Genomic DNA, 16,975 nt, shown 5'->3' with positions numbered 1-16,975 from the left:
GAATGCTTAAACACAGAGAAATTTAATAAACTAGAATAACTTCCAGAAAACAATAAAAGTGGTATCATTTGACAAGTGAAACTGAACACCTGGAAAATGAGAAAACACTCTTGGAGGGACAAAACTGTTATCAACCCACAAGAGGAAGAGAAGGCATCCTACATAAGATATCATGGCCATATTTCATTTCTTTAATCTCCTTCTTAGTTCCAGATAAATGGGATGGACATGAACAAGCTTCAAGGAGAGGTATTTATTTCAAATTCATCATAAAATAACTGTTTTATCCATTTTACCTTCTTAATCTATTGGGTTAAACCATATGAAATTTGCTTTGTAGGTCAAAAAATGGTCAGATTTTAGCAATTTCATATGATTTAACCTAATAATTATTATATGTCACCCATTAAAATGTATCCCCAGCCCCCAGGGCTTCTGGGGTTTGGGTAATGTTCTATTTTTTGTCCCGTGTGATCCACTGAGTTATACACTTATGAATCGTGACCTTTTCTGTGCATATGCTATACATCAATATAAAAGTTTCACATAAAATTACAATAAAATATCCCCACACACACTTTATTTGGTCGCTATGTGAAATAAAACTGAAAGATCATTTTCTATGTCATACTAGGGAACTATAAATAGACTCTCCCCCTTTCCTGTGGTCCAAACACAGTGGGAATCACTGCAATCCTTCCTCCACTTCCCAGCAAATCCTATCTGATAACAGATAATTGTCCACGTGCCTCTGGTCCCTCTTTATAATTGTAGTGTTCATAGTAAAAGAGGCCAGACTGTCAAAAGAATGAAGAGAAGCTGGATTAAGTGCTTTGCACTGAGAGCTCCCATCTTGGAGTTGAAATTATTTTGATTAACAATGGCCTTTACCCACCACTGCAGAGTCAATAGTGCTGGTCAATCTATTTTGCCCAATCTAAACCCAAGCATGGGTAGTATGTGGCATGAATGGGAGGGAAATTCAAAACTGCCTATTTAACTAAAGATTTCCCCAACCTAACCAAAATACTAAAGAAAAGTCCCACATTTACTCAATCATGAGTTTGGTTATTATGACAATAAAATTCCTCAGTTACCACTGTTATCTACCCTGTTATATACTAGCATAAGGAAAAAGAACTATAAGTTTTAAATGTAGAGAAAGGACTTAGAAAGAATATCATTTAGGAAGTTTTTGAAAGAGGTTTATGGTGGGAGGCAGAATTTTATCAGAAATGTGATGGACACTGTAGAAAGTTGGCCAGAAAGGCACAAAAAAATCATTTTCCCTATTCAACTGAATGGTTCAGGCCAAGTCTGGTCCTGTCCCAAACATCAGTTCCTGACTCTTGTTTTAGTCACCACAGTCCTAAGACTAGACAAAGTCAGAGATGGTCAACTGTTAGTGTAAACCAAGGGTAAACATTATACTGCAATAGAAAAAGAAGATACATCTAATATTTTCTAGAATTTTAATTTGATTTTTAAAAACAAATTTCAATAACAGTCACTCTATGATTTCTCATTTGGCTGGGGACAAGCATAAAGAATTCTTCCTAAGGAGTGAGTTTGTGTAATAACTCAGCAGTAACTTTATTTACAGTATGATGTCAGTTAAAAGCCCATTTAAGCCCTATGTCTCCATCTGATGACAAAGGAATTCTTTTGATCATTCCCACTACTCTGTCAATATTTTCACAGAAGCCTTTTGTGAAATTTAATAATAACTACTTTAGGGACAATGAGTTCCTTAAAAACCCAGGAATGTAAAGACAATTTCTCAAGTGATCTTTGTATAAACTGGTCCATTCAAATAGGTACTTAAAGTATATACTTAGTAAAAATATAAAATCTTTTAGAGATCAATTTTAGAACTTCTTACAACTAGGAAAATATATCTAGATTCCAAGCCTTCAGAAACATTCTTTAACTTTTTGACAAATTAAGAACACCAAGGAAGACCTGACACTAAATTACACTACCTGAAATAATGGGAATCAAGTTAACAAATGAGGATTACAAGTATAGGGCTAAATGGCAAGTAAATGAGGAGTAAAGACTGTGGAACTAAACTCACAATTTACAGTAGCTAAAACCAGCTGAGGGAACTAATTATGTTAAACTAATTATGACAGTCAAACTATAGGGAGAAGATTAATTTAGCTGCTGTGCATGGCTGGCAGGGAGACAAAGAATACGATTCTACAGTATGGGCTGAGAATCAAAGGCCAGGGCTCTGCTGCTTACCCGTTCCTTGTAGTAGAAGGAGCTAATAGAGACCTGCTCTTTCTCACTGCGAGTAGGGCTCCCACTGTATAAACGAAGGTTCCCAGGGGCCTCTGTGCGGATCTTCATTGGCGCAATCAAGCCAGTATGATAAGCAGACAAGGCCGAGAGTGATCTGTAGTTGAAGATGCAGAATTATCCATAATGGCTTCAGTCTTTCTATATTTCTAAGTACTGCTGTTCTTAGTACTTAATGAAACCAAGAGGAAAAGATGGACGAAATTACAAAATGGAAATGAAAGAACCAAATATAATTTATAGAACTAAAAAATGCTTTATCAGTGTATAATAGATAAATTATTCAAAGAAATCCACAGACCATTAGAACTATTAAATAAATTTATATACAAGGGTAATCTACGTAAATCTATTGGATTTCTACTTACCAGACACATTTGGAAAATTAACATTTTAAAACTTTCATTTACAATAGCATCAAAAATTGCTTCTCAAAAGAAATAGTGCACAGAAAAATAACATAGATTAGATGGGAAAATGTTAACATGTTAACAATGGCTCTCACAGGGACATGGAAAAGGACTTTTATACTTTAAATTAAAACTTCTATAGTTTTTGAGTTATTTCAACATAACTATATAATTTTAAAAATTAAACATTTTTTGACATTGTTAGAAGTGGGATATTAGTGTTGAGGAACTACAGATGATATTTTTGGTTTTTTTCCAGTTTTATTTAATGATCAAATAATACTTCAGCAATGGCAAAAAACATAATTTACTCTGTTTTAACAACAGCTTTTATCAAGACACTCTTTCTACTCATTTGGTAGTAACCTCAGAGTAGAAATCTCAGCTTAGTTGAATTTAATGAACCTTGATCTTTCTCAAATAAATCTTATCAGGGGAGTTTACTGAAAAACTAAAGCAAACTGTCCAAAGACAACTCCAGTGGTCATTCCCTGATTTCTGCCCACTTCTGGCCCCATGAATATAGACTACTGCCACAGCTCCCAGACTCACCTAGGAGTAGGTTCTGTTGGAGAAACTGCACGATGTATGGTCATAGGTCTTGTGAAATACACCAGATAACCTGACAAAGGACAGGGCACACGTGCACATCAACACCAGTGAGTTGGCCCTGGGATATACTATGGCAATATCAGTCAATCATTTTTCTATCTCAGTTAAACAGGAGATAAATAAATAGTTGCATTTTCATAAATGCAAAGAGTCATGGCTGTAGTGATTCCTAACAGGCAAAGGTCAGAATCTCTAGGATCCAGGAGATTCACATATATGTATGTAGGTTGGACAAAGTCCTCACAGGTACTTTATATTTCTTGGGTAGGGGATCCGCCCCCTCTTGAGAATCAGTGCTCTGAGTAGAAACGCAAATCCAAGTTCGTCAGAATGCAAAAAATTAAGACTACATTTTGATGAATATTTTTAGGATAAGTCTACAGATATCAATTTGGCATCAGACAAGAGTCTATTTGAATTCTCAGGAAATCAAAACAAACAGAAATTGTCTAATGAAGATATTTTACAGGCTATATGACATTCTTAGCTACTCTCTCTAAATTTAGAATCAGAGAACCCAAAATAGACCAACCTGCTCCACAGAACCTGGCCCCAGAAGTCCTAGGAAAGGGAATATTGGCATCCTGGTATGACCCATAGGCAGTGGTTACCCGAGCAAAGGTTGGTAAGGGTGGTGTGACAGAGTTTGGGAGAGCAAAGGGGTTGCTGGAAGCATTGTCTTCTTGGTTCTGAAATTTGAAAACCAATAACAAAAAATATAACTTGCCTTAAAGCTGAATTATAAAATAAAGACACATTATTACAAAATCAGATGGTCCAAACTCAAATTGACACTTGTACACCAAATGTCCATTTTTCACAATAATCAAAGGTGAAAGCAACCCAAGTGTCCATTGACAGATGAATGGATAAACAAAATGTAGTACATACACACAATGAAATATCATTCAGTCATTAAAAGAAATGAAGTTCTGATATATGCTATAACATGGATGTATAACATGGATGAACCTTGAAGACATCAAGTTAAATGAAATGAGCCAAACACAAAAGGATAAATATTGAATGATTTCACTTATATAAAATACCTAGAAGAAGAAAATTCACAAGACACAGAAAGTAAATTACAGGTTACCAGAGGATGAAGGAAGAGGAATGGGGAATTATTGCTTAATGGGTACAGAATTTCTAACTGGGGTGATAAAAAAATTTTGGTAATGGATAGTAGTGATGGAATCACAACATGTTATATTTAATATAGTCACAAAAATATAATGTGAATATATATTTTCAATATTGTGAATAATTATTATCACTGCATTGTACATGTGAAAGTGGTTAAAATGTGAAATTCTGTGTTGTATGTATGTCACCACAATAATTTTTTTTTAACAGGTAGCCCAAGATTTTAGGGACAAAGAAATGAAACAAAACACAAAAGCATTACGTTGATACAATGACTTCATTCTTCTTACCACAAAAGACTCAAGGCAGGAGACAAGCTGGCGCAGACAGGGCTCTAAACAACTCTGGTTGCGTTTCACTTTCTGCAGAGAAGTGTCTTTCAGGATCTGAAGAACACAGGCAAGAATAGCAACAACGTGTTTCTCCTGATTCGCTTTTTTTTTTTTAATGAGAAGTTGTGAGCTTACAAAACAATCACACACCATGTGCAGAATTCCCATACATCACCCCTTCAGTAATACCATACACTGCTGTGGAACATTGGTTATGGATTATGAAAGACCATGATCAGATATTACCACTGACTATGGTCTGTAGCGTACACTTGATATATTGTTTCCATACAGCCCCTACTATTAACACTATATATAGTTTTGTACACTTGTTATAGATCATGAAAGTACACTCTCATTGTTTGTACTAATCACAGCCCATCTTCAACCACATGGTTCACTATGTTATAAAGTCCCCGGCTTTGTACATTCTATCCAAAGTATACACTCAGGGCTCTCATTTTCATTACAGAGTTGAAAAGTCATCACCCCAGTAAACCTTTGAACATTTTCCTTAGTCCAAAAGAGAAGTTCCATACCCCTCTATTACTGACCCTTGATATTACTATAGTACCTTCTTTGATATTGATAAAAGAATAATACAATATTGCCATTAACTATGGTCCATAAGTTATGTAAAATGTATTTTTCCCATGCATCTCTATCTTCTTACCACCTTGTAACAGTGATATACATTTGTTCTAGTTCACAGAAGAACATTCTTGTATTTGTACTATTAACCACAATCCTCATCTACCTCCAGGTTTGCTATATTATTCAGTCCCTAGATTATTCTCTAGCTTTCTTTCCATTGACATTTATGTCCCTAGACTGCCCCTTTCAGTCATAATCCCATTTATAAATGAGCCATATTAGTTACATTCACTATAATGTTACCATCAACTCTTATCCATTTCCATACTTTTACAGTCAAGTTAATTAAAAATCTACATACATTAAGTATCATTATCCCTTCTCAGCCCTCATCCTACTTCCTAGTAACCTATCCTCTAGGTTTTAACTCAGTGTGTTTATTCTTCCTATTTAGTTAATACTAGTGAGACCATACAATACTTGTCCTTTTGCGTCTGGCTCATTTCACTCAGCATAATGTCTTCAAGGTTCATCCATGTTGTGATATGTGTCCAATTTCATTTCTTCTTGCAGCAGCATAGTATTTTACTGTATGTATATACCACACTTTGTTTATCCACTCATCAGCTAATGGACACTTGTGTTGTTCCCATCTTTTGGCAATTGTGCATAATGCTATGAACACTGGCGTGCAAATGTCTGTTTGTGTCACTGTTTTCAGTTTTAGATATACTCCTAGAAGAAGGATTGCTGGATCATACAGCAGTTCTTTATTTAGCTTCCTAAGGAACTGCCAAACTGTCTTCCACAGAGGCTGTACCATTTTACATCCCACCAACAGTGAAGGAGTGTTCCTATTTCTCCACATTCTCTCTAGCACTTATATTGTTTTTTTTTAATAATGAGGTACGAGATATTATCTCATTGTAGCTTTGATTTGCATTTTCCTAATAGCTAGTGATAGTGAATATTTTTTTCATGGGCTTTTTTTTTTTTTTTTTGCCATTTGTATTTCCTCTTTGGAGAAATGTCTATTTAAGTCTTTGGCCTATTTTTAAATTGGATTGCTTGCTCTTTTATTGTTGAGTTGTATGATCTCTTTATATAGCATGGAAATCAAACCCTTATCAGATATGTGGTTTCAAAATATTTCCCCCCATTGGGTAGGCTGCCTTTTCCACCTTCTTGACAAAGTCCTTTGAAGCAAAAAGTGTGGAGGTCCCATTCATTCATTTTTTTCTTTCGTTGCTTGTGCTTTTGGTGTAAGATTTAAGAATCTACCACCTACTATCAGGTCTCAAATATGTTTCCCTACATTTTCTTCTAGGAGTTTTATGATTCTATCTTTTATATTTAGGTCTTTGATCCTATTTGAGTTAATTTTTGTATAAGGTGTGAGACAGGGGTCCTCTTTCTTTCTTATACCCAGTTCTCCCAGCACTATTTGTTGAAGAAATGTTCTGCCCCAGCTGGGTAGGTTTGACAGGCTTGTCAAAAAACACTTGACCATAGATGTAAGGGTCTGATTCTGAACCATCAATTTGGTTCCATTGGTCTGTATGTCTAAACGCCAGTACCATGCTGTTTTTCACCACTGTAGTTAGGCAATATGATTTAAAGTCCAGAAGTGTGAGTCCTCCAACTTCATTCTTCCTTTTTAAAAGGTTTCTGGCTATGCAGGGCCCTTTACCCTTCCAAATAAATTTGAAAATTATGTTTTCCATTTCTTTAAAAAAGGCTACTGGGATTACATATCTGTAATTACATGAATCTATATACCAATTTGGGTAGAACTGACATCTTAACAATATTTAGTTTTCCAATCCATGAACACGCAATGTTCTTCCATTTATTTAGGTCTTCTTTGAATAAATCTTAATACTTTAAGGCACACACTGGAGGTATGAATGGAAATACACATACTGAAGATAAGCGTCTAAATCAGGCCAGCACTGTCCTACTCACATGAGCTAATGAATGAGTGAAATGTGACTAGTCCAAGTGGAGATATGTAAAATTCATACCTGATGTTGAACACAGCACAAAGAATGAAAGAGATCCAATACATTTTTATACTGATTACATGTTGATATATTTTTGATATACTGGATTAAATAAAAGCATTATTGAAATTAATTTTACCTGCTACTCTTTATTTTTTTAAGTGGCTACTAGAAAATATAAAATTACATGAGGCCTACATTATATTTCTATCAGACAGGTCTGAATTAGACCTTTAAAGACACTTCATAATCCTATTGTTTTTATACCAATCAAAAAATGTATCTTTTTTATAGATCTAAGCTAGGCAATGAAATATTCAGATTCCAATAACAAAATATTAAATACATAAAATCTGGCTAATCAGCATTTCAGAGCTCCTTAAGCTCTAAGAAATACTTCTTGGTACCATATCATACCCCAACAAGACAAGACAGAATGATCAAGTGTGTTTGATACAAACTAAGCAAAAGAGGAACAACATTCAGAGCAACTTAATTTTGTTAGGACATTTCACAGTTACTTCACATGTAACACTCAAACTGAAAAAAGGTCTTCTGTATGATTAGCTCTAGAAAAGCTGACAAATCAAATTCTTAACACTGTGGGACTGAAGACAAGACACTAGGCTGTACTGCCTCCATTCAGGTACTGCTATCCTATCACACCTTGCCTGTGCAGTCAGCCAGCCTCATACTAATATAATAGAGTTTTCTTTTATTGAATGGATTTTTAAAAAATGACTTCTCACATTTCTTCCTGATAATAGAATATCCTTTAGTTTCAGAATAGATCTTGCCTTTTATTTCCAGACAAATGAAATTGTACTGAAAAGTTCTTTTCCTGGGATTAATTGGTAGCTTTAATGAGACCTGTGAACCTTCTGAAATTATATACAATATTTGGACAAATATTTCTTTAAGGGATCTATAGTTTTCATCAGATTTTCAAAGAAGGTCCATGATCCATAAAAGATTAAAAACCACTGCTCTAGTGTTTTCTGCACAAAATCAAGGACAAGCACAGTAGTTATATTGCTAACACTGTAGTGTGTAAGGAACAGACGACTTCCAAATCTCATCTATCAGACGTTTCATTCAATTTTACTAGACAGGCATGAGCAGAGCTCTGCTCTTAAAATGTTATAGAGAATTTGTGAACACAATCCCCACCTTTAGCAGCTTAGCTTTCATTGTAGATGTGATGGTTGTGGGGTTGATAAACTGGAAGGAAGGGGCAGCATTGTTTGGGTACTGTGTGGGGAACTTCACCAGCATCTTGACGCGGTGGTTGCTACAGTGCACAGACACTGTACAGCTCCTATCTGCTGCATCCATCTGCAAGAGACAAACCATTAAAATGGATTTAAATAAGCTAACTGATTATTAATCCATGCTCCTGGTATTAGTGTGAAAAGAGAGTCTATAAAGAAAATGAATTTGGAAGATTTAGAGTACAAAGTATTTTGACTTAAAAAAGCTTCATCTGGGAAGCGGATGTGGCTCAACAAGCTAGGTGCTCGCCTACCACATGGGAGGTCCAGGTTCAGGCCCGGGTGCCTCCTAAAGACAAGCAGCAGACACCAAAGATGCCGTACCTACCACAACAAGCTAGACACCACACCTGCTTCAATGAGCAGATGCCACAAGCAGCAGATACCACAGTCCATAGGGAGTAGATGTGACTCAGGCCATTGGGCGCTTGTCTCCCATGTGGGAGATCCTAGGTTTGATTCCTAGTGCCTACTCGAGAAGGCCAGCAAACAATGAGCAGACAGATGACAGAACCATCAGCAGGGCGAAAGGGGAATAAATTTTTAAAAAAGCTTCATCCCAAAGTTGTGAGGTAGACTAAAAATTGTTGTAATTATTTTGAGATGATAAAATAAAGCAGGAATAAGCTAACTAAACTGACAAGTTAAAAAGTACTGCAGGCAAATCCATAGAGACAGAAAGTATGCTGGTGGTTGCCAGGGGCTAGGGAGAGGGCGAATGGGGAGTGACTACTAATGTGTACAGGGTTTCTTTTGGTGGGATGAAAATGTTCTGGAACTAGATAGTGGCAATGGTTGCACAACTTTGTGACTATACTAAGGACTACTGAATGGTACATTTCAAAAAGACAAACTTTATTGGTATGTGAATTATATCTCAATAATAAGTACTCCAAGGGAAAAAGTCAAGATCTTTTTTCTTAAACTAGACCACTAGGGATCCACATTTCTCAACTAGGACAAGGGGAGTATAAAGTAAATTGATAACAGATTATTAATTAATCAAAGAATATTTTATCTCTTTGATTCCTTGTGCTGCCACCAAGAGAATGCAGCTGGAGTATAGTGAAAAGAGCAACATGTGTGAGAAATCTGGAAATTTGGATTAAAATATTATGTCTTCTACAAAATAGCTGCTAAACTTGGACAAGTCACTCCAACTGCTGATGTCTCAATTTCCTCATCTGTAAAGCAGGGACAAAACCACTTATTGCAAAGAGTTGTTTTATAGGCAAAATCAGATAATTATGTAACAGCACATATCCCTGCCTACTGTTAACTGAATCTGGGCAAATGAAAAACTAATCAAGCTTTAAAACTCCTTCATGGGGAGATACTCAATTCTCTGAAATAAAGAATTTAGACACCTGCCCAAAAGGGAAGGAGCTAAGTTAACCAAGAGACTTTGGTAACCTTTTTACTGTACATCTAAGTCACTGGATAATGACAAACTTAAAGGGGAAGAAAGTGCAGCACAGTAAAAAGAGCCCTGGAGAGAAAGGAGGTTTGAATTGTGTGCCATTAGCCACACTGGTGACCTTTGCCGAGTCATCATAGCCTTTCCAGATCTAAATATCCTCATATATAGAAAAAAGAGGTGTTGAAGCATCTAAGGCAACGATAAGGCACATAAGCATCAGTTTATCCCCAGCCTCAACCTGTGAGAAAAGATTAAGGTAAGAAAAAAAGGGAATTTTTAAAATACCTATATCTTTAGAAAACCTAGGAAACAAAAAAGCAAGCACAAGACTCACCTATTGGAGCAGCAAGAATCATAGCTGAACTAGTCTCTCCCACAAACTGCTGTCAGCAGTCACAAGAGACAGACAATTCACTGAATCACTACATACCTCCACATTGACATTTCGAATTTGTACATTGATCAGGGAGAACTCTTGCTGTAAAGTCTGTGGTAGCCCCAACTGATCCGATTTCCTCTCTTCCAGGAGATTGCTAGAGAGATCTTCCTTTGAGGCTAGCAGGAAAGAGAAGTTCAATTGTTGAAAAACATTTTTGAAAATGAAAGAGCAGTCTAGGGTATTTGCATTTTCCTATCATTTCAGAAAAGATGAGAGCCAAAACACCAGCCAAAAAATAAATCATTTAGCTTAGATTTGAGGAGACAATGAAAATGCTCATCCTGACAGTCCAAAGACTTCCTTCTGGGAGGGATGGCTTCTGAGATCAGCAAGACCTGGGCACTCTGCATCATACCGAGTGTCAGGTTTGGGGTCATACACACATTGTTTGTGATGTCTCAAGCTAGGATCATGAATTGAGAGATTACCATGTAGGTTAGAAGAGTCCACACCATTTCCAAACCAGCTGATGGGGTGGGGTGGGGATTGCAACAGAAGACAGTGTCAGCTCATTGTCGAGATTAATATCTACGTAGAATGACTTTTGGGGTAGACATCACAAACAATGCACCTAGAATAAGTGAGAGTAGGTGTGAAAAACTGTAATTAAGATACTATTTGGGAAGTGGATGTGGTTCTAAAAGTTGGGTACCCGCCTATCACATGAGGTCCCGGGTTCAGTTCCCAGTGCCTCCTAAAGAAGACAAGAGCAAGACAGCAAGCTGATGCGATGGGCTGGTACAGTGAGCTGACACAACAAGATGATGCAGTAAGATGACACAACCAAGAGACACAACGAGGAAACACAATGAGAGACTCAACAAATAGGGAGCGGAGGTGACTCAAGCAATTATGCACCTCCCTCCCACATGGGAGGCCTCGAGTTCGGTTACTGGTGTCTCCTAGAAAAAAAAATAAGATGAGTAGACAGGAAGTGCAAACAATGGGGGGGAAATAAATAAATATATCTTTTTTTAAAAAAGAGACTATTTTATGCAGAAATACCTGGAGATGAAGGAGGAAGGGATGATTATGCAGGATTTTTCCCCCAGAATACTACAAGGACTCAATTCTATTTATTCATCCAAAAGCAGAAATATGCTAGAAAGTACAATCCATAATAGGATGATAGGTACTTTCAGACTGTAACAAGAGAATGTAGCTATAAATCAAATATGTCAAAATTCAATGTTTGTCTCATCTGATGGAGAATATAATGATCTTCTCAGTACTTTTCTCTATGCAAGATATTTCATTTTTAAAGTTATAAAGTCTGGTAAGAAAGTGGACTAGGTAAAGAAAGTGCAGATTCGGCCTCCTGTTGAAAATGTTGGATTAAAAAATATTCTTTAAAACCTTATAATAGGGAAACCGACTTTGGCCCAGTGGTTAGGGCGTCGGTCTACCACATGGGAGGTCCGCGGTTCAAGCCCCGGGCCTCCTTGACCCGTGTGGAGCTGGCCCATGCGCAGTGCTGATGCGCGCAAGGAGTGCCGTGCCACACAGGGGTGTCCCCCGAGTAGGGAAGCCCCACATGCAAGGAGTGCACCCATAGGGAGAGCCGCCCAGCTCGAAGGAGGGAGCAGCCTGCGGAGGAATGGCGCCACCCACACCTCCCGTGCCGCTGACGACAACAGAAGCGGACAAAGAAACAAGACGCAGCAAAAAGACACAGAAAAACAGACAACCGGGGGAGGGGAGGGGAATTAAATAAATAAAAATAAATCTTTAAAAAAAAAAAAAAACCTTATAATATTGGCCATAAATGCCATAATTGTTGAAGCTGTATAATGGATATTTCTATTCTATTTTTATGTGTTTGAAGGGGTGGTTAAATCACATGGAGTACATAAGAAGCTCTAACAGATGTTTAATTGGTGTTCAAGAAGGAAAGCAGAGATAGAGCAAAGTTAATTTTTAATGGGTTACTGCCTGAGAATTTTCTAGCACTAAGAAAAGACGGCAATAGAGTGAAGAAGTGTAATAAACCCCGTTAGGCAGATAATTAAAAACAAACCCATATCTAATCATAATGGAAGTACAGAGAATCAAAAACAATATGATCTTAAAGCAGTCAAAGGGACAAGTCACAATAATTTTAGCTGGGGCAGTTAAGATTTGAGTGCTCGAGGAAGCGGACTCGGCCCAATGGATAGGGAGTCCGCCTACCACATGGGACGTCCGCGGTTCAAACCCCGGGCCTCCTTGACCCATGTGCAGCTGGCCCATGTGCAGTGCTGATGAGCGCAAAGAGTGCCGTGCCAAGCAGGGGTGTCCCCTGTGTAGGGGAGACCAACCGCAAGAAGTGCACCCCATAAGGAGAGCTGCCCAGCGCGAAAGAAAGTACAGCCTGCCCAAGAATGGCACCGCACACATGGAGAGCTGACACAACAAAGATGACGCAACAAAAAAAGAAACACAGATTCCTGGTGCTGCTGATAAGGATAGAAGTGGTCACAGAAGAACACACAACGAATGGACACAGAGAGCAGACAACGGGGGGGGGGGGGGGGGGCGGCACTGGGAAGGAGAGAAAAATAAATAAAAAAATAAATCTTAAAAAAAAAAAGATTTGAGAGCTCCATTCTCAATACCAACAATGGAAGTCAAAGGCAGTGCAATGATATATTCAATCTGCTGGAAGGAAAACTGCCATTTAGAATTCTGGGCCTGACAAAGATATTTTTCTCTGTTAAAGAGAAATAAAGACATTTATAGAATGACTGCTACCAAACAGATTATCATTAGGAAAGGAAATTTTTAATTGTGTTTCTGGTAGAAGGAAAATCATCTCGGATGAAAGATCTGGGATGCAAGAACATGGTAAATATAAATGATTATTAGAAGGGTAAAACATAATAATAATGCCCTGTAGATTTTTTTTCAAAGACAGAATTTAAAAATACACAACAATATCACAAGAAGCCAGGAGGAAGGTAAAAGGAATTAAAGTGAACTTTCCAGGAAGAGATCTGATAAGTTTAAGTATGTATTTTATAATGTAGAAGGTAAACACCAAGAAGACATACTGAGTTTATAACTAGCAGAGAGAGAAAATAGAAAAAATAAATCCAAAAGAAGACAAGAAATAAGGAAGGAAGAAACATAGAATATATGGAATAAATAGGAAACACAACATAAGATGGCAGACACAAAAAACATTAATACATTAAACGTAAATGAACCAAAGCTCAAATTAACAAAGATTATCAGCCTAGATTTTTTAAAATTTCAATTATATGCTATTTACAAAAGACAATCTGAAGATATAGACACGAAGTTTGAAAATAAATATTAAGTAAAACAAAGCTGGTGTAGTTTTATCAATATCACAGAAAATATACTTTAAAGCAAAGAAGTTATTTTGTAATGATAAGGCAAGATATCATTACTTCATAATGATATCCTTTACAATGATAATAGAAAATATGACAATTTAAAATGTGTACACCCCTAAAAATATAGCCTCAAAAGATATAAAGCAAATACTGACAGACCTAGATGGAGAAATATCAAATCCACAATTATAATGAGAGATTTTAACACAACTCTTACAATAATTGATAGGAAAAAAGATCCCCAAAATTAGTATACGGAATATTTGAACATCATAATTAGCAAACTTTACCTAAGGGAGACATAGATAAATAGCATATTCTATCCAACAATTGCAGTATATACATCCTTATGGAATATTTACAAAAAGTAACCATATATTGGTTCAAGTCTGAACCAATATTAAAGTACTAAAAAAATACAAACTATATCCCCTGACCAAAATGAATTAGGTTAGGAATTTAGAAAATTTAGAAAAATTTAGACAAAACTAAAATTTTTAATTAAAAAACATAATTTTAAATTAAGAAACATACTTTTAAAATAAGTCATGTATTATAGAAGAAATTCTAATGGAAATTAGAAAGCTTATTTAACTAAAAATGAAAACACTACATATCAAAACTTAAAAAATAAAGCAAGAAAAATACTTAGAGTAAAATGTATAGTCTTAATAACTTACATTAGTTAAAAATGTTGAAAATTAGAGAACTAAAGGTCTATCTCAAGAAGTGAGAGGAAGAACAGCAAAATAAATTCAAAGATGAAGGATAGAAAATAATAAAGAACAGAAATGAGTGAAATAGAAAATAAACATACAATAAAGAGGATCAACAAAGATCAAAGTTGTTACTTAAAGTTGATACTTTTAAAAAAGGTTGGCAAATCTCTGGCAATATATCAGAAAGGAAAAAAAAAAAAACAACAAAAACAATAACAATCAACATTAGGAATGAAGAGATGTTTCTTCAAATGCTACAGATATTAAAAAACATCTTTATACTACTGAACCTGAAAATTAAATGTAAAGGAAACATTCCTAGAAAAACACAGTTTACCAAAACTGACCTGGGAAGAGGATGTGGCTTAACAGACAGAGCATCCACCTACCATATAGGAGGTCCATAGTTAGAACCCAGGGCCTCCTGGCCCATGTGGTAAGCTGGCCCACACACAGTGCTGCCACGTACAAAGAGTGCCATGCCACACAGGGGTGTCCCCTGTGTAGGGAAGCCCCACACACAAGAAATGCGCCTCGCAAGGAGAGCCATCCCGTGCGAAAAAAGTGCAGCCTGCCCAGGAGTGGCGCTGCACACACAGAGAGCTGATACAGCAAGATGACACAACATAAAAAGAGACACAGATTCTCAGTGCCACCGAGAATGCAAGCGGACACAGAAGAATACACAACGAATGGACACAAGACAGCAGATGATGGGGAGTGAGGAGGAAAGGAATAAATAAAAATAAAATCTTTTATAAAGAAAAAGGAACAAAACTGACCAAACAAGAACTAGGAAACTATTAAAGGAATTAAGTGAGTAATAAAATTTTTCCTAATGCTAAAAATATCTTTATCAGCAATTTCAACCAAACGCTAAGGAATAGTATACTCTGGCAAACAGAAAAAGAGGAAATATTCTGTAACTTAACTTATTTTCTGAAGCTAGCATAACCTTTGTATCATAATCCACATCATTAACAGGAAAGAAAAACTACAACCCAATCTCTCATGTGACCTTAAATATTAAAATCCTAAACTCAATATTACAAACTGATCCAGAATTATATAAAAAGGATAATAAATACATCAGGATCAAGTTGCATGTATGCCAGGTTAGTTTAATGTTAGAAAAGTCATTAAGGTAATTACCACATTAACAACTATGGGAGAAAAATTATATACTCATCTTTATAGATGCAGAAAAACTGTATGATTTAAATTAAGAGCTCCAGCTACAAAATCCTACAATGAACAACATACTTAATGGGGACATGTTAGAAGCTTTCCCTTTGTGGCTAAGAATAAGACAAGGATACTGGTGTTTGGTTGCTGTTCAATAATAAACTAATGATCCCAGCCAGCACAGTAAGGCAAGAAAAGGATGAAAGAAAAAATAAATTAAAAAGAGGTCTAAAAACTGTAAAGAAAAAAATAAAACTGTCAACATGATTATATACTCAGAAAATCCAAAAATAATCAGAATAATAGTAAATTTAACAAACTACTATATTAGTATACAGAAATGAACTGTACTTTTTAAAAAATTGATTATATTACCATACCCCAGCAATGAAGAGAAAACAAAATTTTAGAATCCATTTTTAATAGCTTAAAAAATATCAAGGTCCCAGAACTAAGGCTAATAAAAGGTTGGCAAAACCTCTACGAAGAAAATTACAAAATTAAACTGACAAGTATTCAAGACCAAAATAGAGATAGAATAAAGCATGCTAATGGAGTTATAGATGTTATTCTCCCCCCAAATGCAATAAAGATTCAATGTACTTTAATCCAAATCCTTCTTTATATAAGCTAAAAGTTATATCTAGCGTTTATAGAAAAGTCCAAAGAACTCTTTCAAGAGAGATGTCCTACGAGGTTTATTTTAAACCTTTAGTAACTAAGACATATTATATTTACAAAAAGCCTTCACCCAAAGTTTCCTAATTTTAGGAAATTAGGAGAAATATAAAGAGCGTTTTTCCAATGCAGATTTTTCTGCTAACTCCCCCTCATTTTATGTTTTTTCCTTTAATTTTAATTTTACGTGCTTTTGATCCACATTAAAGTTTAAAAAAAAAAAAAGCTGAACTTTACAAGATTCTTTTCTTTTTTTTTTTTTTAAAGATTTATTCATTTATTTCTCTCCCCTTCTCCCCACCACCCTAGTTGTCTATTCTCTGTGTCTATTTGCTGCGTGTTCTTTGTCACTTCTGTTGTTGTCAGCAGCACAGGAATCTGTTTCTTTTTGTTGCATCATCTTGTTGTGTCAGCTCTCTCTGTGTGTGCGGCACCATTCTTGGGCAGGCTGCACTTTCTTTCGCGCTGGGCGGCTCTCCTTATAGGGCGCACTCCTTGTGGATGGGACTCCCCTACGCGGGGGA

At 36.2% G+C, this 16,975-nt stretch overlaps 1 protein-coding gene across 17 annotated transcripts in view; it reads right to left on the bottom strand.

Moving 5' to 3' along the window:
- WDR59 (WD repeat domain 59) overlaps positions 1-16,975 on the bottom strand; it is a 118,002-nt gene that overhangs the window by 33,250 nt on the left and 67,777 nt on the right. For all 17 annotated transcript variants that reach the window (XM_058279712.2, XM_071209065.1, XM_071209064.1 and 14 more), the window contains 6 exons: positions 10,523-10,647; positions 8,572-8,736; positions 4,763-4,858; positions 3,859-4,015; positions 3,267-3,336; positions 2,248-2,401 (listed from right to left, as the gene is read on the bottom strand). In XM_058279712.2, coding sequence (XP_058135695.1) covers positions 2,248-2,401; positions 3,267-3,336; positions 3,859-4,015; positions 4,763-4,858; positions 8,572-8,736; positions 10,523-10,647 — 767 coding nt within the window. The remainder of the gene's footprint in view (positions 1-2,247; positions 2,402-3,266; positions 3,337-3,858; positions 4,016-4,762; positions 4,859-8,571; positions 8,737-10,522; positions 10,648-16,975) is intronic.

Source organism: Dasypus novemcinctus, chromosome 18, assembly GCF_030445035.2.
Source record: "Dasypus novemcinctus isolate mDasNov1 chromosome 18, mDasNov1.1.hap2, whole genome shotgun sequence".
Classification (NCBI taxonomy): Eukaryota; Metazoa; Chordata; class Mammalia; order Cingulata; family Dasypodidae; genus Dasypus; species Dasypus novemcinctus.
The sequence above is the reverse complement of the archived record's forward strand: the minus strand, read 5'-3'. Positions and strand labels throughout refer to the sequence as shown.